The sequence below is a fragment of the Haematobia irritans genome, chromosome 4 (assembly GCF_050003625.1).
Source record: "Haematobia irritans isolate KBUSLIRL chromosome 4, ASM5000362v1, whole genome shotgun sequence".
NCBI classification, from domain to species: domain Eukaryota; kingdom Metazoa; phylum Arthropoda; class Insecta; order Diptera; family Muscidae; genus Haematobia; species Haematobia irritans.
This window is the reverse complement of record NC_134400.1, coordinates 138,063,490-138,085,610: the sequence shown is the minus strand read 5'-3', so window position 1 is coordinate 138,085,610 and position 22,121 is coordinate 138,063,490. Positions and strand designations below refer to the sequence as shown.

General features: G+C 34.3%; 2 protein-coding genes across 5 annotated transcripts in view; both read right to left on the bottom strand.

Annotated features, from left to right (window-relative positions):
- Nucleotides 1-507: 507 nt before the first annotated feature.
- LOC142236390 (UPF0193 protein EVG1 homolog) lies at nt 508-13,178 on the bottom strand. Its single transcript, XM_075307627.1, has 4 exons — nt 13,042-13,178; nt 12,796-12,982; nt 7,111-7,488; nt 508-936 (listed from the first exon to the last, which is right to left on the bottom strand). The coding sequence occupies exons 2-4, from the start codon at nt 12,950-12,952 to the stop codon at nt 764-766; spliced, it is 708 nt and encodes a 235-aa protein (XP_075163742.1). The 5' UTR covers nt 12,953-12,982; nt 13,042-13,178; the 3' UTR covers nt 508-763.
- Nucleotides 13,179-19,842: 6,664 nt separating this feature from the next.
- The window catches only part of smg (sterile alpha motif domain containing protein 4 smaug), a 73,836-nt gene continuing 71,557 nt past the window's right edge, over nt 19,843-22,121 (bottom strand). For 2 of the 4 annotated variants that reach the window (XM_075308090.1, XM_075308091.1), the window contains one exon: nt 19,843-21,917. In XM_075308090.1, coding sequence (XP_075164205.1) covers nt 21,876-21,917 — 42 coding nt within the window. In that variant the 3' untranslated portion in view covers nt 19,843-21,875. The remainder of the gene's footprint in view (nt 21,918-22,121) is intronic. The other 2 variants (XR_012722206.1, XR_012722207.1) reach the window with 2 other exon arrangements.

Here is a 22,121-nt window from a genome sequence, read left to right as displayed (position 1 = left end):
CAAATTAACACGTGTCAGATTATCGAGAGTGGACTGTATTTTATTTTTACTACTGGGATACAATTACTATACACTCGCAGAAAAAAAGTCTGCTAAAAACAGCAGTCGATGTCTGCTGTTATATTTTTGTACAGTGTTCGAAATAGTTCCGAAGCTCCGGGTCAGTACTTTTATAAAAAAGGGCTGTCCTAAAACATGGCAACAGTTTTTTTACATCATTATGGTATTAGAAATCATTTCGTCTTAATTTGGATCATATGTATACAGTCATGGTATCCAATCCGATTTTAAAGCTGATGTAAGAGGTACAAAATAGATTTTTAGTAGCAGCGTTTGTGTTTAGTTAATACATATAAAGCCTATTCACTTGTTACATACAGACATAGGGTTTTCGGTGCTAGGCATATTCCATGATGTTGCACCGAGGTTAGAACTCTGAAAAAGTTGAAAGTTTTCTCTACACGTCAATTTAGAATTTATTATTAAATAAGAAAAAAAATATATATATAAATTTTGCATAAGCAATACCATGGCTCAGCAGATGTAATAAATTTTAACTAAAATATATACAATATATTACGTATACATATTCTAAATTAAAAAATCATTTATTGCTTTGTTATTTTAGAGAACAAAAATGTTGATTTCTTGGAAGGGAGACTTTTCATCATTCTTTCTTTGGAGATGTGGATTTTTGTAATAACAATTTTTATTTAAAAATATGTAAAATTGTGTGTTTCAAATCCAAGCATTGAAAAGATTCTTAATCCATGTATCGTATACCATCCTTTTGAAGTAGTTTTTTTGTTTCCAGTGCCTTGATTTGACGCAAACGTTGAGCAATTTGTTCACGTATCTCATCTCTATAACGTTTTCCCTCACCCAACTCTTCCATTTCGGCCAACCACTCAGCTCGTTCATCAATTTGGTTTAATACTGAAATATATTTATGAGTTTAACATTATTGGGTTATTAAGTGTTTTTAGGATGATAAATTTTCCATAAAAACAAAAAAAAAATACATTTTGTTTAACACCCATGTTCCGATACTCCACTTCCACTATTCACGTCAAATCCACGAACGTGAAAATTTGGTGTTCTTAATTCCACGCTCTTTTTTGAACTTTTCTGTAATCAGCTGGGTTGCACCACAAATCACCCAAAAATTCACTAAGGCGGAAATCAAAATAATTGGAATCAATAGACTTATTATAATTTATTATTTTTTTTAAATTAAAAATGACGCAGTTTTAATAAAACTCATGTATTAAATATAAAACATTTCAAATTTTTTACGCGAGTACTTTTTTTAACCGGAAATACACTCATCTTGGGAACATGTTCGCAAATCCACTCTCAGGTGAATGAAAATTAATTCCACGATTTTGGTGTCCTACAATCCACTTTCACCAGAATTTTCGTGAAATCAATTCACTTGCAAAAGTCTTGGTGAAAGTTGAATTATGTCCAAGATGGATGTGTTTCCCGTTCAAAAAAAGTACTCGGGTAAAAAATTTCACAAGTTTTATATTTAATACATGAAAAATGTGCCATTTTTATTTTGATTTCTGCCTTAGTAAATTTTTGGGTGATTTGTGCAACCCAGTTGGTTACAGAAAAGTTTAAAAAGAGCGTGGAATTAGGGACACCAAATTTCCACGTTCGTGGATTTGACGTGAATAGTGGAAGTGGAATTGAAGTGGATATCCGAACATGGGTGTTATTTTAGATTTTAGCGGCTAAACTCGAACTTAATACCACCACCTTTAAGGTGGGTGTTAAGTTCGAGTTTAAGGTGAGTATTAAGTTCGAGTTTAGCCGCTAAAATCTCTAAAGTGAAAACTAAATCAGTAAGAAAAATGCATGAAATTATACATATTTGTTGCAAATTTTATTATAACTTGCTGGGGAAAAGCCCAAAGCAAATTTTCACAAAGTTTGTATTCCTTAAAATGGAGTATTAAAGAAAAGTAATCGTGAAAAAGTTATGTTTTTAGCGGCTAAACTCATTAGCGTAGCTAGAAAATTTTCCTAGGGGGGGCTATAGCCCCCTAGCTAAAAATTAATAGAATGAAGTTATAGGTTATATTATTGTTTTATTTTATAAAAAAATGAATAAAAAATTAGATTCCAATATAACTAGACAATTAATTTATAATAAAGCAACTAAAAGCAGTTTCAAACTCAGAAAGAAGTTAACAGGAATTAATTGTTTAATTAATTTTTCTATAAATCGTTTTTTCATATTTTTTTGCAGCATTGTTAAGATATTCGTTTATTAAAAAATAATTTTAATATCAATTACTATTTTTTAATTAAATCGACTAAAAATTAGGCTAAACAAAAAATCCGACTAAACAAAATAAAATTGTAAATGAAAGACTTTAGCGGAACTTGGAGCGGTTGTATTTACTTGTTTAATATTATAATATAATATATAATATATATTATAATTATATAACAACAATGCAAAATCCTAAGTCGGTTTCCAAATTCTGGGGGGGGGGGTGCTAAAATTTTTCTGGGGGGGGTCTAAACCCCCTCCCAAAGGCCTTCCTACGCTTATGGCTAAACTCCAACTTAATACCCTCCTTTAAGGTGAGTATTAAGTTTGAGTTTAGCCGCTAAAATCGCTAAAGTGAAAACTAAATCAGTAAGAAAAATGCATGAAATTATACATATTTGTTGCAAATTTTATTATAACTTGATGGGGAAAAGCCCAAAGCAAATTTTCACAAAGTTTGTATTCCTTAAAATGGATTAATAAAGAAAAGTAATCGTGAAAATATCATGTTTTTAGCGGCTAAACTCGAACTTAATACCCACCTTTAAGGTGGGTATTAAGTTCGAGTTTAGCCGCTAAAAACGTAATTTTTTCACGATTACTTTTCTTTAATAATCCATTTTAAGGAATACAAACTTTGTGAAAATTTGCTTTGGGCTTTTCCCCATCAAGTTAAAGGGTGATTCTTTTGAGGTTAGGATTTTCATGCATTAGTATTTGACAGATCACGTGGGATTTCAGACATGGTGTCAAAGAGAAAGATGCTCAGTATGCTTTGACATTTCATCATGAATAGACTTACGATCTGCCACAACGTCGAATTTTCAGTGAATGGGCCCTAGAAAAGTTGGCAGAAAATCCGCTTTTTTAACGACAAATTTTGTTCAGCGATGAGGCTCATTTCTGGTTCAGCGATGAGGCTCATTTGGAGTGAAGAGCAACCAGAAGCCGTTCAAGAACTGCCCATGCATCCCGAAAAATGCACTGTTTGGTGTGGTTTGTACGCTGGTGGAATCATTGGACCGTATTTTTTCAAAGATGCTGTTGGACGCAACGTTACGGTGAATGGCGATCGCTATCGTTCGATGCTAACAAACTTTTTGTTGCCAAAAATGGAAGAACTGAACTTGGTTGACATGTGGTTTCAACAAGATGGCGCTACATGCCACACAGCTCGCGATTCTATGGCCATTTTGAGGAAAAACTTCGGAGAACAATTCATCTCAAGAAATGGACCGGTAAGTTGGCCACCAAGATCATGCGATTTGACGCCTTTAGACTATTTTTTGTGGGGCTACGTCAAGTCTAAAGTCTACAGAAATAAGCCAGCAACTATTCCAGCTTTGGAAGACAACATTTCCGAAGAAATTCGGGCTATTCCGGCCGAAATGCTCGAAAAAGTTGCCCAAAATTGGACTTTCCGAATGGACCACCTAAGACGCAGCCGCGGTCAACATTTAAATGAAATTATCTTCAAAAAGTAAATGTCATGGACCAATCTAACGTTTCAAATAAAGAACCGATGAGATTTTGCAAATTTTATGCGTTTTTTTAAAAAAAATTTATCAAGCTCTTAACAAATCACCCTTTATAATAAAATTTGCAACAAATATGTATAATTTCATGCATTTTTCTTACTTATTTAGTTTTCACTTTAGCGATTTTAGCGGCTAAACTCGAACTTAATACTCACCTTTAGACGCTAAAATCGTCATTTTTTCACGATTACTTTTCTTTAATAATCCATTTTAAGGAATAGAAACTTTGTGAACATTTGCTTTGGGCTATTCCCCATCAAGTTATAATAAAAATTTCAACAAATATGTATAATTTTATGCCTTTTTTACTAATTTAGTTTTCACTTTACGATTTTAGCGGCTAAACTCGAACTTAATACCCACCTTTAGCCGCTAAAACAACAAATAAATCTGTAAAAGCAGAATAACAGAATAACTTTTTTTTGTTGCAAATTTTATTAGAACTTGGTAGAGAATGATACAAAGCAACAATTGCAAAAGTGTATTGCCATTAATATAAATTATTGCAGAAAAGTAACCGTGGCTAATTTTATTGCGATAACGCCAACTTAAGACCAGCTTTAAGGGTAATTAAATTTTGTTTGTGGTAATCGAATAATAGAATTAGTTTGATTGGGCGTAAGGGTACCGGTCTTTCACCAAGGATCATTTACACGTTCAACACCGCAAAATTCAAATTTCGATAGATTCCATTACAATGAATTCAGAATGACTTGGTATCGGAAACCAACAGCAACTGGCAGATTTGTAAATTATAACTCAAAACTGAACAAGATAAAATATTACAAAAATAAACTTCTGAAAAAGGGGCAAAAACTACAAACCAAGGAGGAATGCTAAAGAATTCTCTGAACAGTTTTTCAAGTCCGACATATAAAACATGGAAGAGATACAAATTGCATCACGGACTTCGATAATTATAAATGAATTATTCAGCAAAACGAAATTTAACTTTTCATAGGAGGAGTTTTCTCCTTATACCTCATTTTCATCACACATCCAAAATCCACTTTAACTAGAAAATGGTTTCAAATTCCCTTTTAGTAGAGTCTAATGTGAATGGGCTATTAGAGTTAAAGTTGAGTTACACACCATGCGTTAATCCGTTCGTTGATGAAAGGGTTGATATTTTTCAGTTTGAAGCCCTCTAACAAAACTGTTGCTTTCAAGGAGAAAATTCAACTCTTCAATTAACGGGCGCATTAACGTATGGTATGTAACTCAACCTTTAGTTTATTTGACTTTAAAATGCATATCTTTACATACTATAAGAAATATTAGCTGAACTGGGGTCAACTTGACTCTAATAATTCTGACACTAATTTGAATTTAATGTCGAGTTTCATTTCAAGAACTGCTGAAGCGGCGGGACTCGCAGACGAGCGTGAAGAACGCCGTCACACTAACCCTGCTGACCCTAGAATCAGGGAACTGAATCTAGAGATTAGTAAGATAGTCGATGAGCACAAGCGGAACACATGGTTAGAGCACCTGAAGCAATGTAACCTAGGCCCAGGAACAGCTAAATTGTGGTCGACAGTGAGAGCCCTCTCGAACCCCGCTACGAGCGATGATGGGATTTCAGTCACCTTTGGCGACGTGACTGTGACTGATTCGAAGAGATGCACCAAATTTTTCAACCGACAGTTTGTCGAGCATCCCGAGAGTGATAGAGCGAAAACGAGAGCCACTCGTCGCATACGTGGTCTCCGAGCCGATGACACACCATAGTTTACCCAGCCGAAGTTACTAATGTCATCAATGGAATTTCCCGATGGAATTTCAATGCTAATGCTGAAGAATCTGGGAATACTGGGAGTTGAGTACCTGACCAGACTCCTCAATTTAGAATGACTCATTATACCCGATGTCTGGAAGATGGTTAGGGTGATTCCACTACTGAAGCCAGGCAAAGATTCGAGTAAAGGTGAATCGTACAGACCGATATCCCTTCTCTCGCCAGTAGCCAAGACACTTGAGCCACTACTCCTCCCCAGCCTTGTGGAGAATTTTCCAGCTGCCCACCATCAACATGGATTCCGTAAGGTACATAGCATGACGACAGCCTTCCATGCCATTTCAGCACACATTAATATGGGACTCAATCAGCCCAAGCCGTGTTACAGGACGGTCCACGTGGCGCTTGACCTATCGAAGGCATTCGATACGGTCAACCATGCCGCACTATTCGAGGACATCGAGAATACGTCCCTACCGGCAGGTAGGGACCCAAGCACAGATAATTCAGAACCCAAGCGTTGGGTTCTGAATTTTCTGTGCAGACGCCAGTCATACGTGGAATTCTGGGACAAGAAGTCAAAACCCCGTAGAGTTAAACAGGGAGTTCCCCAGGGTGGGGTTATTTCTCCGGCACTGTTTAATCTCTACATGTCCTCGATTCCACCCCCTCCTGACGGCGTTGAGATTGTATCATATGTGGACGATTGTACAATCATGGCATCCGGGCCCATTGTTGATGACATACATATGCGATCGATTGAACGTCTTCCTTGCTGATCTTACCAGTTATTTCAATGCAAGAAATTTGAGGATATCTCCCACCAAATCAAGACAAAGAAATCTTGTTGACTACATATAAGGCAATTGACCGATCAGTGGTAAACTATGCAGCGCCAGTGTGGACACCTCAAACAAGCGACACGCTGTGGAATAACATCCAGACCTGTCAAAACGCTGCCCTTAGAACTGTAACAGGATGTTTCCGCAGTACACCCCTGGATCACCTTTATGCGGAGACCAAGGTCATCCCGGTGACTCGACACAATTACATGTTGTCAAAGCAGTACCTTTTGGGTTGCTATCGAAGTTGTCATCCGAATCACCATCTCGTGGATAGGCAACCTCCACCCAAGAATGTAAGGGTTGATCTTCAACTTCTAGAGCGCGAGATCCAGCGTTACAAAAGTGAGCCTCTAGATCAGGCAGCATATCAGACAGGTCTGAACAGGATTTATGAGGATACTGTAGCTGAAGCGGTGAGAAGCTACAAGGTTAATCCTGTTCTCGGAGTTCGACCACCGCCCATAGCACCGGAGGAAAGAAACCTCCCACGACAGACTAGGGTGGTTTTAGCCCAATTAAGATCAGGCAAGTGCAGCCACAGATCACTCTGGACATAGAGCTCCTCGATCTGGAGACAGTATAAGCGATCCCAGACCTAATTTCCTACTATTCCCATTAATTTATTTTTCCTTCCAAAAACATTTGCACCAACAAAATGGAATTTTTAAATATGATAAAATAGAAAATAAATCGTCTTATACTCACATTCATTGATTATATCATCCGTGGTTGTATCGTGATCTTGTCTCTTTTTCTGCTTTCGTTTAGGCTTTAGAGTTGTGTCACATAATCGTAAACCAGACATAGATTCTTGTAATAGTTTCTTTGATTTTTCGGATGGTAGTTTATCATCGGGTTTTGGACGGTAACGGGGTGCCTCATATGCTCCACTAGCTTTAATTTCTGCCAATGTTTTACGTTTTGCATTGTGGGCTCTTTTTAAAATTTCCAAGGCTTCGGCATCTGGATCTTTGTTAATGTTAAGACGAGGAGGTTCGGGTTTTGGCAATGGTTCTCCATTACGTAGATGATAATCGATTTGTTTGCGCATTAACATGGTCATTTTGGATTCTTTCATTAGTACTGTTGGATTAATTCAATATAGAAAACCGTTTATCAAAAATCAGAATTTCATTCTTTTAAAATTATGGAAAGGTTTCCTTTTAGGTTTTGCAGTTATTGAAAAGTAAATTTCTGAATTATGTTCATTACAAACCTCTACACATATGGAAATTTTGAAATGTATAAACGGACATTTTGTATCAACCAACTACTCTCATTAAATATGATAATAAGAGTTCATAGGTTGATTATAAGTAACTACTAACGGGAAGGGACATTCAATACACAGAAAAAAAATTCACGAAAATTTTTCCAATTAAAATTTTAATTGAGTTTTAAAAAAATATTCAATCAAAAATTTAATTGATTCAAAAATTTTTTTAATTGAAACAAAAATCAATCACAAAAATGAATGGTATCAATTAATTTTTTTAATTGACTTGCAATTAATTTTTTAATTGATACTATCATTTCTGTGATTGAAGACATTTCAGTTAAAAAATTATAATTGTGAAAATAGACGCTCCTCTAATGAGAATTGTACCACCTTTACTTTGGAATGAGACTAGAAACAGTAGAACCAGCTCAAAATAAAACAAGTAAGGAAAGTATAAAGTCAGACGGTGCCGACTATATTATACCCTGCACCACTTTGTAGATCAAAATTTTCGATACCACACAGAAAAAAATTTCACGAACATTTTTCCAATTAAAATCTTAATTGAGTTTTAAAAAATATTCAATTAAAAATTTAATTGAATCAACAAATTTTTTAATTTAAATAAAAATCAATCATACAAATTAATAGTATCAATTAATTTTTTAATCGGATCAATTAATTTTTTAATTGACTGTCAATTAATTTTTTAATTGATACTATCATTTCTGTGATTGAAGACATTTCAATTAAAAATTTAATTGGATCAATTAATTTCGTGATTGAATCAGAAAAATATTTTTTTGTGTGCATATCACATCCGTCAAATGTGTTGGGTACTATATATAAAGGTTTGTCCCAAATACATACATTTAAATATCACTCGATCTGGACAGAATTTGATAGACTTCTACAAAATCTATAGACTCAAAATTTAAGTCGGCTAAAGCCCAAAGGTGGAACACAATGTTAGTAAAAAAAAAGTATGGGAAACATTTAAATCTGATGCAATGTTAAGGAAACTTCGCAAAAGTTTATTTATGATTTATCGCTCGATATATATATATATATATATATATATATATATATATATATATATATATATATATATATATATATATATATATATATATATATATATATATATATATATATATATATATATATATATATATATATATATATATATATATATATATATATATATATATATATATATATATATATATATATATATATATATATATATATATATATATATATATATATATATATATATATATATATATATATATATATATATATATATATATATATATATATATATATATATATATATATATATATATATATATATATATATATATATATATATATATATATATATATATATATATATATTGGCCACTGTGGTCATATGAGTGTAAATCGGGCGAACGATATATATGGGAGCTATATCTAAATCTGAACCGATTTAAATAAAATTTGGCCCACTTGACTACACTACTAAGTGTACTCCTAGTGCAAAATTTCAACCAAATTGGGGCAAAAGTCTGGCTTCTGGGACCGTATTAGTCCATATCGGGCGAAAGATATATATGGGAGCTATATCTAAATCTGAACCGATTTCTTCCAAAAAGAATAGGGTTCTATTCTGAGCCAAAACACATACTTGTGCCAAAATTGAAGTCGATTGGACTAAAACTGCGACCTAGACTTTGATTACAAAAATGTGTTCATGGCCAGATGGACAGACGGACATGGCTATATCGACTCAGGAACCCACCCTGAGCATTTTTGCCAAAGACACCATGTGTCTATCTCGTCTCCTTCTGGGTGTTGCAAACATATGCACTAACTTATAATACCCTGTTCCACAAGTGGCGCAGGGTATAATTAGGGACATACAGAGAGTCTTTCGGAATGGGTTAGTGAGAACGGTCAGGAAGTAAATCCTCCAAAGACAGAACTGATTAGATCACCGAGTTAATTCCATCTCCATAGGTGATGCAAGATACATAGAGGTAATATTGGAAAAAGTATTTTGCTCAAAATAAAATTAGGGTCATACGCGGAGGATGTGACACTAGAAATGCTCATGCGGAGATTGGGGAATGGGTGAGTGAGAATGGTCTGGAAGTAAATCCTGTGTAAAGACAGAACTTATTAGATCTCCCCAGGTAAATCCAGCAGCTTTCTGTCCAATATAACTTCGATGTATTTTGTACCACCTATACATCGATGTTATATTGGACAGAAAGCTGAAAATTAAGCTCTACATAAAGAAAGAGTTAGTAAAGCGCAGTAGTAAAAAATGGGAAATAAATCTAATATCTGCATTGGCTATACACGGCAGTGGTTATGCCTATAATGGTATATGATGTTGAGGATTAGGTTAGGTTAGGAATAAAGGGTGATACGGTCAAAATTTGGTCAATGTAAAATTGATATATTTCTTTCAATTTTGTATTTAAAAAACCTGAACACACCTCATTTTGAAGGTGTGTGTGTGTGTAGAATGTTGCTCCTATTTTGATTTTGGAATTCACTCTTCAGTTGTCAAAATGCCGTCCAAGCAAGAAGAGCAGCGTATCAAAATTTTGCTCGCGCATCGCGAAAATCCGAGCTACTCGCACGCAAAGCTGGCAAAATCGCTAAAAGTTGCCAAATCAACCGTTACAAATGTAATTAAAGTGTTTGGGGAACGTTTGTCGACAGCCAGGAAGTCTGGATCGGGGGGAAATCGAAAACCGGAAGCCGCTGAGACGACAAAGAGAGTTGCCGGTAGTTTCAAGCAAAGCCCTAACCTCTCTCTCCGAGATGCCGCAAATAAGCTGGGAGTATCGTCTACAACCGTGCATCGAGCCAAAAAACGAGCCGGACTATCGACTTACAAGAAGGTAGTGACTCCAAATCGCGATGATAAACAAAATACGAAGGCCAAAGCGCGATCCCGGAGGCTGTACACGACGATGCTGACGAAGTTTGACTGCGTGGTAATGGACGACGAAACCTACGTCAAAGCCGACTACAAGCAGCTTCCGGGACAGGAGTTTTATACGGCAAAAGGAAGGGGAAAGGTAGCAGATTTTTTCAAGCACATAAAACTGTCAAAGTTCGCAAAGAAATATCTGGTTTGGCAAGCCATCTGTACCTGTGGCTTGAAAAGCAGCATTTTCATAGCTTCCGGGACTGTCAACCAAGAAATTTACGTGAAAGAGTGTTTGAATAAACGTCTGCTGTCTTTCCTGAAGAAACACGGTTGTTCCGTACTGTTTTGGCCGGATTTGGCATCTTGCCATTACGGTAAAAAGGCCATGGAGTGGTACGCCGCCAACAACGTGCAGGTGGTTCCCAAGGACAGGAACCCTCCCAACACGCCAGAGCTCCGCCCAATTGAGAAATACTGGGCTATTGTCAAGCGGAACCTAAAGAAGACCAAAAAAAAACTGCTAAGGACGAGTTCAAGGCAAACTGGCTTTCTGCGGCGAAGAAGGTGGACAAGGTGGCTGTACAAAATCTGATGGCAGGTGTCAAACGTGAGGCCCGGCAATTCGGATTTGGAAAAGCGAAAGCCTAACTGAATATTTTTCCTGAATTTTATACTAATTGAACTTGAAAAAGAAATTTAATTTGATTTTTTAAATAAACGATTTCACCGATTTACACGCGTTTTCCCTTGACCAAATTTTGACCGTATCACCCTTTAGTGGAAGCCCGATATTTTAGGCTCACTTAGACTATTCAGTCCATTGTGATACCACAGTGGTGAACTTCTCTCTTATCACTGAGTGCTTCCCGATTCTATGTTAAACTCAATGACAAGGGACCTCCTTTTTATAGCCGAGTCCGAACGGCTTTCCACACTGCAGTGAAACCACTTAAAGAAGCTTTGAAACATTCAGCATTACTGAGGTGGGATAATCCACCGCTGAAAAATTTTTTGGTGTTTGGTCGAAACTGGGTTTGAACCCACGACCTTGTGTATGCAAGGCGGGCATGCTAACCATTGCACCATGGTGGCTCCCAAGGCTCCCATGTTGAGGGTTGGTACTCCAATAACCGCCTCTTTGTAGGATTTTAGAAAAATGTTCAGTGAATGACGTTTATGTATATCTCTGGGACATTTAGCAAAATAAGTACATATTCCATTAATGGCTTGCTTTTAGATATCGATGTCCTCATTCCAGAGTGCGCTAAGTCGACTTAGCATTTTTTGATGGAGTTCGTAGTTTTTTATTCGGATTAATGTGAATTGCATCCTGTCATAAATTAGAATTTATTGGACACTTATATCAAAAAGTATGGTTAATATTGTACGTAGCCTGTGACTAAAGTTTTAAAAATTTCCAATCTAAAAAAGGGAAAAAAAGCTTTGTTCGGGCTAAAGTCAGTTTTAGCCATGTTCTATTATCACTATTTTGAATTCGTACATACTAATCTACAATAAACATGATTTTAAGACCGGAAAAAGTGAATTTATATCTTATACGGTTTTTGAGAAATCAAAAAAAAAAACTTAGAATTTGTTTCCTGTAAAATTCACTTTTTAGACTTATGCTATGGTCACACTGGGCAAATACTTGACAGAAATCAAAAAAGAATTCGTCGCCACAGACAAACCAGGTAACATTTTTAACTCATGTTGGATATATAACATCATTGTATGATAATTTTCCAAAAACGGTATTCATATATTCGGAAGATGGTTCTGGAAAAATGTTTGACACTCATTTTTGTCAAATATTTGCCTAGTGTGACCATAGCATAAGTCTAAAAAGTGAATGGAGACATCGATATATGCCTTTAGATATATTTAGTATAGTGGGCAAAAAGTTTGCAAATATACTTCGATTGAAGGACAACGATTACTGCTTTAGCTTCACAACGGGGAGGAGATGGAATCAATTATCCAAATAGACATACTTTACTTTGATCTCGGAAACTTTCCTTTTTTTAGTTCAGCACCTCAAGCCAAATGAAAACTTCGAAATTTTTTCAAAAATATTGTCATCAACTATTTTTTTTTTTTTCAATTTGAATTCAGAAGTAATGCCTAGAATAAGCCAAATCTCTTTCCAGAACATTATTATTTAAAAAAGTAGGTTTTATTTTTAATAATTAAAAGTCCGAAATATATGTAAATGCGTGGGTCAAATGACAATACTTACATTTTAATAAATCAGACGTCTCTTTGCTATATTGAAATTTAGGTGCGTGAAAAAGTCCACCCTGTGGCACACGCTCACTAGGCCACATAATTGGATCCGTTTTGTCCATGGATTTAGTTCTTGATGTTACGGGTCTTGGCAATGACGTTTCATCCATTGATGGGTTTTAACTTTTTCCTATTAATTTCTGAAATGTTCAATTGAATTCTACAAATATTTGTAACTATTTGTGTGATGTTTGTTTACGTGATGAATTGTCGCTTGCCAGAGTATCTATCATTGACTGAGTTCGCTTCAAGCACTTTGTTTATTTCGTTCTGAAGTATGAATTTGATTTATTGCCAGCAAGTTCTTTGTCAAGGCAAACAAACAAGTTTTGGTTGTTTTTTCTTTGGAACCAAGGTAACGAAATAATTGAGACCTGTGAAATTTGATGGGTCGTTTGTAATGCACTTACGATTTTATTAAGTCGTATACATAAATATTATTACACATTTGGTACATATGTATGTACATACGTGTACACCGTGGTGTAATGGTTAGCATGCCCGCCTTGCATACACAAGGTGTTCTGCTTCGACCGAACACCAAAAAGTTTTTCAGCGGTGGATTATCCCACCTCAGTAATGCTGGTGACATTTCTGAGGGTTTCTAAGTGGTTTCACTGCTATGTGGAACGGACTCGGCTATAAAAAGGAGGTCCCATGTCATTGAACTTAACATGGAATCGGGCAGCACTCACTGATAAGAGAGAAGTTCATCAATGTGGTATCACAATGGACTGAATAGTCTAAGTGAGACTGATACATCGGGCTGCCACCTAACATAACCTACACAATACATATTCATACAGGGTGGCTGAAAAGTAAAGCGCTGTATTTCTTTTTTTAATTTTTTGTTCAAAAGAAAAAACATGTCGGAAATGGCATCAAATTTTAAAATCTGTTTAGATATGTTCGACTTGGCTACCATTGGCACAAATTGTGTCCTCAAACGGTCGACAAAGCTATTACACGCTGCACGAAAGTGCCACGACCGTATTTTGTCCCATTCCTGCCGAAGTTGAGTGCTGTTTGAATGTCCATGATCTCCGGCCGAAATGTTTGTCCGCCCAAGGCTTCAATACTGCCATTAGGACATTTTCCCGATAATATTCGGAATTTTTTTGGACCCCACTGTCGGTGAATACGAGCGGGGAGCGAGTAAGACGGTACACACCACTAGGATGTAACGAGAGCGTTCGAACGACAATTGGTCGCTTTCAATTAAAATTAAATTGTTTGTTATTTGTTACTTTACTTTAAGTATAGAACTACCCAGCAAAAAAAAAAAATGAAAGATATTCCCAAGTCATTAATTTTAATGTACATCCAAAAATGCTCTTCTAGAGATGGACATAATTTTCATTTCACAGAAATTTTTGCAATAAATAAATAAAATAAAATGAAATATTCAATATGCTAGTACGTTTTGTGTTCAGTTTGGGTCGATTTGACCACGTTTCGGAGCAAGCTATTGAATTCCTTGGGATGCCTTTTGAACTATACGTTCAATTGCGGAACCTGGGGCCAAATCACCGCAGTCGAAATCGAGTACTTCGTCGTCGTAATGTAGTTTACGCGAATCAACGCAGTCGTTATCGAATTGTTTCTACTCGAAGTTGAACACGACAGGTAGCATGCTATCGAAAACGAAATATGTAGTGATTTTTGAGCAGAAAAAAAGGTAAACAAAAAGAAACAAGTAGTTGGTGAAAATGGAAGTATTATTTATATATTTTGGCAAAATACATTTAAGAAAATATAATATTACTTGCATTTAGGGAAACGGAAGAAAGAAAGGAATGCTCAGTAGCCGCTTCAAAAAAACTCACTTTTCAAGAACATATTTAATAAAAGCTTCTTTTGACAGACGAAAGCGTCTTTTAAATCTATGGATGTTAAAAACACAATTATTTTTTTTTATTTTATTTTATTTTCATTATGTAATTTGAAGCCACATAGCGGCCAATTCATGTAAATTACAATGGACTACTAACCGTGACTAAAGTATAATTGAAGTTATGACAATGTGAAAATATATGCGAGTATATAAAAAGTATAATTACATATATAAGGTATAAAATAGATTAATTAATAATATGACAAAAAATGAAATATGACAATTATAATTAATAATATGATAAAAAAAATATAAAGAAAATGAAATATGACAAAACATTTTTAGTTCCCATTATGATTGAAAAAAGACAAAATAAGAAAATATTATTTACTCAACCAAGCACAACAAAGCAGCACTACTAACTAGAGTTTGGATAAGCTTCATGCAGGTGATCCAAGATGATCGAGTAATCTTTTACGATATGTCGAATCAGAAATCGAGAAGTCCTTTAAATTAGTAGGGAGACAGTTATAAGATCTGGCGATTCTAGCCTGAAATGACTTGTCCATATGACCTCTGGCAAGAGGTACAACAATCTGATTTCGCCGCGATCGGCCAAATGAAAATAAGTCCACGAGAAATCGAGGTGACTGAGCACTGAAAATTTTGTGGAAAAGAACAAGTGATCTGAAGTCAATAAAACTCGAAAATGGGCACCCCAGGAAATCCTGGACATGAGGAGATATGTGGTCATATCGACGCAATGAATGTAGATAACGGACTATTCTATGAATTGCTAGTTTAACTTTCCTTATGTTACCAGCATTTGTGCCACAAAAAACCTCAATGCCGTATAGAATATTGGGCATTGCCAAAGCATGTACAAGTCTCTTTTTGAATGAAAAAGGCAGCATCAAATCAGAGTTGTACAATTGGCGTAGAGTCAAATTCGTTTGACTAATAACATTGTCTATATGTAGATCAAATGAAAGTCTATCGTCAATGGTAACCCCCAAACATTTTAAATGGTGGACGACTTCAATATCACACCCATTATAAGAAAGAGTTAGTCCAATATCAGGATGAGATGAAAAAATTAATGCTTTTGTCTTAGAACCATTGACGGAAAGATTATTGAGACACATCCAACTGTATAAACTATTAGTTACAAAATCAATCTTAGCTTGTAAGACATCTAAATTATTAACATCCCCCCGAAAAAGCAACTGAACATCATCGGCATACGAAAAAGTGGAGCAAAACATATCAAGATTCGCAAATAAATCATTAAGAAAAAGTATGAAAAGCATAGGCCCAAGAATTGAGCCTTGTGGGACTCCACTCCTTACCGACAAAATATTTGATCTTTCTCCATTGATCTGCACATATTGCTTTCTACCTGTAAGGTATGAAGCAATAAGTTTGCAGGCACTAAAGCCGAAGCCGAAGTATTGGTGAAGCTTTTTTACCAATATGAAATGATCTACGCGATCGAAGGCCTTTTCTAAGTCTAATGAAAGTAAAACGCATACTTTATCATGCGTGAAACTCCCCCTTATAGCATCAGTTAGGCCAAGCAGTAACATTGTTGTGCTTCTATGACTTCTGAAGCCACATTGACAATCAGAAAGTAACTTATTAAATTCTAGATAATCATTAAGTTGCTTTTTCAAAATATATTCGAATACCTTAGATAAAACAGGCATTAGCGCTATCGGCCTATACTCATGACAATTCGGACTTGACCTTTTCTTAATCGGACACACTCTTGCCGTTTTCCACTCACGAGGGAACTTAGAAGTCATGATAATGGTATTGACCAAATGAAGGAAGTGGTCGGCGATATGTGGTATTACTATTTTGTAGAATTTGAGTGGAAATCCATCGTTTCCAGAAGCATTAGACTTAACGGACGAAAAAGCACAGATGACATCGTCAATAGTAACACAGTTGAATGAAAATCCCGCTTCACCAAGTGAAGATGTTAAAAACGATCCAAAATCCCCCACGACATTTAACTGGTTACTTACAAATCCATCATTCAGGTCATCAACACTACTAACAAAAGCACTCACTTCAAAATAGAATCACTTACAGGCAATGCACCTCAGGCAAACGACTGATTTTGTCTCGAATGTTTTTCCTTATTAATGCCACTTTGTACTCATCCTCTGAATCCGAAGACGAGGAAAACAAAAACACATGGATTCATAACAAATTTTACACATATACATATTTTGATCACAAAAAGTTATTTTGAAATCATCTTTTGCTTCCAATTTCTTATTACCATATGTTTAGAGCAATGTAAAAAAAGTAGTAGACAAAATAAATTACGATCGAATGCGGTGATCCAAAATTTTACAGCGATCGAAATGTTTCTCGATACGAAACATAACTCGATGACGAATGCGGTGATTTGGCCCCTGATCTTCTGTTATAGGGCTATCCAATGTGGATCTAGATTGCATGTTCTTGATAAGGTTTTCTTCTCCAGATCGACTCGCAATCCACAGATTACGTTGTCTCGTATCTCGCATTCTATATGTGAACGTTCCTTCATTGTCTGCGTTGTTCGTATATGGAATAGACTACCTTTAAACCTTCGCAGTTTCAGTTTTCCTATTAATGTTTTTAGAACTAACAGGATGGCTGATAAGTCCCCGGTCTGACACATAGATGGCGTCGCTAGTATTAAATGCATATTATTTTTATATAGTACCAACCTTCAAATGATTCGTGTCAACATTTGCCGTCTGTAAGTCAATTAGTTTGTGAGATAGGGCGTCTTTTGTGAAGCATCTTTTGTTATTGTGAAAAAAAAATGAAAAAAAAGGAATTTCGTGTTTTGATAAAATACTGTTTTCTGAAGGGGAAAAAAGGCGGTGGAAGCAAAAACTTGGCTTGATAATGAGTTTCCGGACTCTGCCCCAGGGAAATCAACAATAATTGATTGGTATGCAAAATTCAAGCGTGGTGAAATGAGCACGGAGGACGGTGAACGCAGTGGACGCCCGAAAGAGGTGGTTACCGACGAAAACATCAAAAAAAATCCACAAAATGATTTTGAATGACCGTAAAATGAAGTTGATCGAGATAGCAGAGGCCTTAAAGATATCAAAGGAACGTGTTGGTCATATCATTCATCAATATTTGGATATGCGGAAGCTCTGTGCAAAATGGGTGCCGCGCGAGCTCACATTTGACCAAAAACAACAACGTGTTGATGATTCTGAGCTGTTAACTCGTAATACACCCGAGTTTTTCCGTCGATATGTGACAATGGATGAAACATGGCTCCATCACTACACTCCTGAGTCCAATCAACAGTCGGCTGAGTGGACAGCGACCGGTGAACCGTCTCCGAAGCGTGGAAAGACTCAAAAGTCCGTTGGCAAAGTAATGGCCTCTGTTTTAATTTTTATCGATTATCTTGAGAAAGGAAAAACCACCAACAGTGACTATTATATGGCGTTATTGGAGCGTTTGAAGGTCGAAATCGCGGCAAAACGGCCCCATATGAAGAACAAGACACCAAGACAACGCACCGTGCCACAAGTCATTGAGAACGATGGCAAAAATTCATGAATTGGGCTTTGAATTGCTTCCCCACCCACCGTATTCTCCAGATCTGGCCCCAGGGACTTTTTCTTGTTCTCATACCTTAAAAAGATGATCGAAGGGAAAAAAATTGGCAGCAATGAAGAGGTGATTGCCGAAACTGAGGCCTATTTTGAGGCAAAACCGAAGGAGTACTATCAAAATGGTATCAAATAATTGGAAGGTCGTTATAATCGTTGTATCACTCTTGAAGGGAACTATGTTGAATAATAAAAAACGAATTTTGACAAAAAAAATGTGTTTTTCTTTGTTAGACCGAAAAAGCGTCGCCAAAAAAGTAGTAAAAATGTTCTTTTTGGATCCGGAAGTGAGTAGTAAGATATATACTTAGTAATAAGGTGTAATAATGTCAAGTTTTTGCAGTCCTTGATTGTAGTCCTAATTATTTTTATATTTTTTTAAAGTAAATTTAATGTAATTCTTCATTTTGAGTATCCCTGTAACCGTATATGGCCATTTCGTCTTGGTTGTAAAATGAGTTAAATAAATAAATAAATTGTCCTCTTTGGGAGGACATTTTTGGAAGTGCTTTTAAAGTTGTGCCTTTAGAAGTACTTCCAATTTTTTTTTGCTGGGTTGTTGTGCAGGTAAATATTAAACGAATTCTGTAGGTCTATTTCTTAGTTATTTTATTTGGTCTTTTCTAAAAACGCGATCGCCCATTTTATACGTATTGACATATACGAAATTGCATAAAACAGTGAAAAATTAATTGGCATTGTTGAAAAATAGAATTTTACAATTTTATCAAAGAGTTAAAGGAGCGCACATCTTACAATTAATTTTTGCAACTTACCAAGGACTTATTAAAGGATTGGTAAGCTATTAATCGTTTACGAATGCTATTTTTTTTATAAAAAAATCAGTCCTTAATAAATGTCGATTGAATTTTTATGAATATGGTTGTAAATAAGTCAAAATAAAAACAAATTATAATAATAAAAATAAATAAATAAAATGAAAATAAGTATATATTTTGTCGGAATTCAACTTCAAACCAATTAGCATCATACAATTTCTCTATACATTCCTAGAATTATTCAGATGTAATTGAATAATTCCATTCCATAAGTTTCCATTTAATAGTCAGTGCTTACCAATTTTCCGCTACCTTACCTTTAAGATTATTTGGCTATGAAAGTTTTTGTTGGATAATCCGTTACCAGGAGATATACTCAGTGAAATTTTTCTTTGCCATACATGGTTTTGGGTATTTGAGATTCGCCTCGAACAATTTTCCTACCTTATAGACGAGTTTAACCCAAACAATAAATCAATGGGTATGTCCATGGTACAATTATTTATAAGGCAGCCTTAATTCATCAAGTGACTTTAAAGAGTTCAGCAAAATGTCAAAACATATTGTTGATGTTTTGAATTTAGTTTACGTTTTGTTGTTGTTAAAAAAAATTAAATTGAAATTTGAAATTAAAGCCACATAGTAGTTTATAGGCTCTACACATTACACTCAAAATCCACATTTTCGAGATTTGAAATCTAAATGTGTATGCCATCGGTATTAGAGTATTTAAAATTTTGCAAAGCTTTTAAAATTGTTAAACATTGTCATTTTTATTATAAATTAGGATTTCTATATAAAATTAAAATTATATATAATAGTAATAATATTTAACATGGATTTTTGTTATCAACTAATTCGTAGTTAATATTAATTTTGTAAGCAAGTTTCCTCAAACTTTAGTTTAAGGTTACACCAACTGATAGAACCAATTACAAAATTTGTTGCTTTTGTTTCATTCCGTAAAACATAATTATATACACAAAAAAAAAAATAGAAATTTACTTTTCCAATACTTCATAGCTGGCATGAATGTACTACTACTACTGAAGACTCGAGCCATGTACTAAGCCTTAGAGTGAAACAAGTATAAATATAACTGGTACAAAACCTAAAACCAGGCTTAGGGATTGACTGTCAAATCATTATCTAAGTTTTATGGTGCACAGCTCCTTTAGAAATACATAATATAAATAATAATGAACGAACATTTTTTCTTTGACAGTAATTAGCAAACATGTAAACTATTACAAAAAGAGGTACATCTAAAAAAAACACTGTCATATATTATAGATTTGAGATTGTTTTTTCTTTCCACTGTTCCGGGTAGGGGGTATGGGATCAAAAATTGAACAAAAAAACATCTAAAAATAAAGGACATATAAAATTAAAAAAATAAAATAGCTTAAGTATAAATGTATATATAAAACAATACGCAGGCTGCCATGTATTAAAAATTAATACAAAAAGAACAAAAAATATGAAAAGTTACAATGTTGTATATGTGTACAAATTTGCATAAAATATATAAACAATAATAGCGCAAAACGAACCAACAATAAATATTTTGTTTTTAATAATGCAAATATTGATACAATTTTGGAGAAGAGTTTTTTTTAGCATATATGTATACAGAGATAAGTATATATTATTTTTTTTTCCTTTCAAGTAATACAATATGATAAAAGTTTATATGTTTATATTAATGAGTGGGTGTATATGTGTTTTAATATTTCTTTGTTTTTAAGGAGGGAGGGTGTTTTGGAAATGGACGATACAATAATCATTGTTTTGGTTTAATAATTTGTTCTATTGTTGCTATATAAGAGTCCTTTTCTTCGTATTATAATAATGTTTATAAGTCGTATATACTAACATACTAATTACTAAATATATTTATTTCTTTTCATATTTGTTTGTTGTTGTTTAAGTTAGTGTAATTATGCATATGTAAATCAGTAACTTGAATTAAAAAATATACGTACAATATTTGACTTATTGTGGTTGTTATTGATTACAATCCATTATTATTGTGTTCGTGTGTGTGTGTGTGGGATTTGTGTATTTTGTTTTTTTTTTCAATTTTAATTTTATTAATTCAGCAATTACGTTTCTTTAGTGGAAAAATTATTAAGAGTCTGTATTTTTTTTCTTCTTTGTTTTTCAAGAAAAAGTTTTCCATTAAACTTTTTTAAAGTCGAAAAACTTCAGCAAACATATTCTTTTAGTTTTCAAAAATTTGTTTTTTTAGTTTTAAAATGTTTTTTGATTTACAATCATTTCTTTGTATGTGAGAATTTTTGTTTATTTGTAATTGTTTGAAATTTTCAGTTTTTTTTTCATTTTTTTTTTAGTTTTTGCTTTGTAATTGAAAACACCACTACTTGTTGTTTATAACTTACATTTTCAGTTTCTTTCCATTGATCATTTTATTGTTGGTTGCATTTTTGTTCATGGAGGAAAGTTATCTAAGTCAGTCTCTTTTATTAGTATCTCTTTTTTTCCTAATTTTTGTAGTTCTTTTTCCAACTTGATTATATATCGCGTGTAGTATTGCATTTGTTGTTGTTCCTTCGTTTTTTTTTTTTATTTCTTGAAATATCTATTTTCTTCGAGAATATTAGTTAAAACAACAGAGATGATGCTCTTGATGATCATAATGATGATGTTAGCCCCAAGCATATGAGGAACGAATATACAATTCACTACTACAAGGCATATTGATGGATGTAAAATGTAATGGTATTTGTAATGGTATTTATCCTTATGGATCATTTGCTTAAAACAATGTAAAGTGTTGATCAAATTTAGCCAAATTTTCCTAAAAGAAGAAAAGTATGAAATCGGGATAAAACAGAAGCCAAATAATTCATATATCCCAATAAGTTAGTCTAGTCTTTTAAGAAATCGCATTCAATTTTAATTTTGGACAAATTACTATACATTACACATTAATTAAATAAAATATACATAATTGAGTACAGGGTAGCTACGACATTCAAAAAGCAATAAACATATAAAAGTG

Bases quoted from the DNA above. Each gene is read 5' to 3' on its own strand.
- LOC142236390 (XM_075307627.1), bottom strand. From the start codon at position 12,952: ATGGATGAAACGTCATTGCCAAGACCCGTAACATCAAGAACTAAATCC. The intron at 7,489-12,795 runs GTAAGTATTGTC...TTAATCCAACAG, and splicing joins GACGTCTGATTTATTAAAAT to TACTAATGAAAGAATCCAAA. The intron at 937-7,110 runs GTGAGTATAAGA...AATATATTTCAG, and splicing joins GGATGATATAATCAATGAAT to TATTAAACCAAATTGATGAA.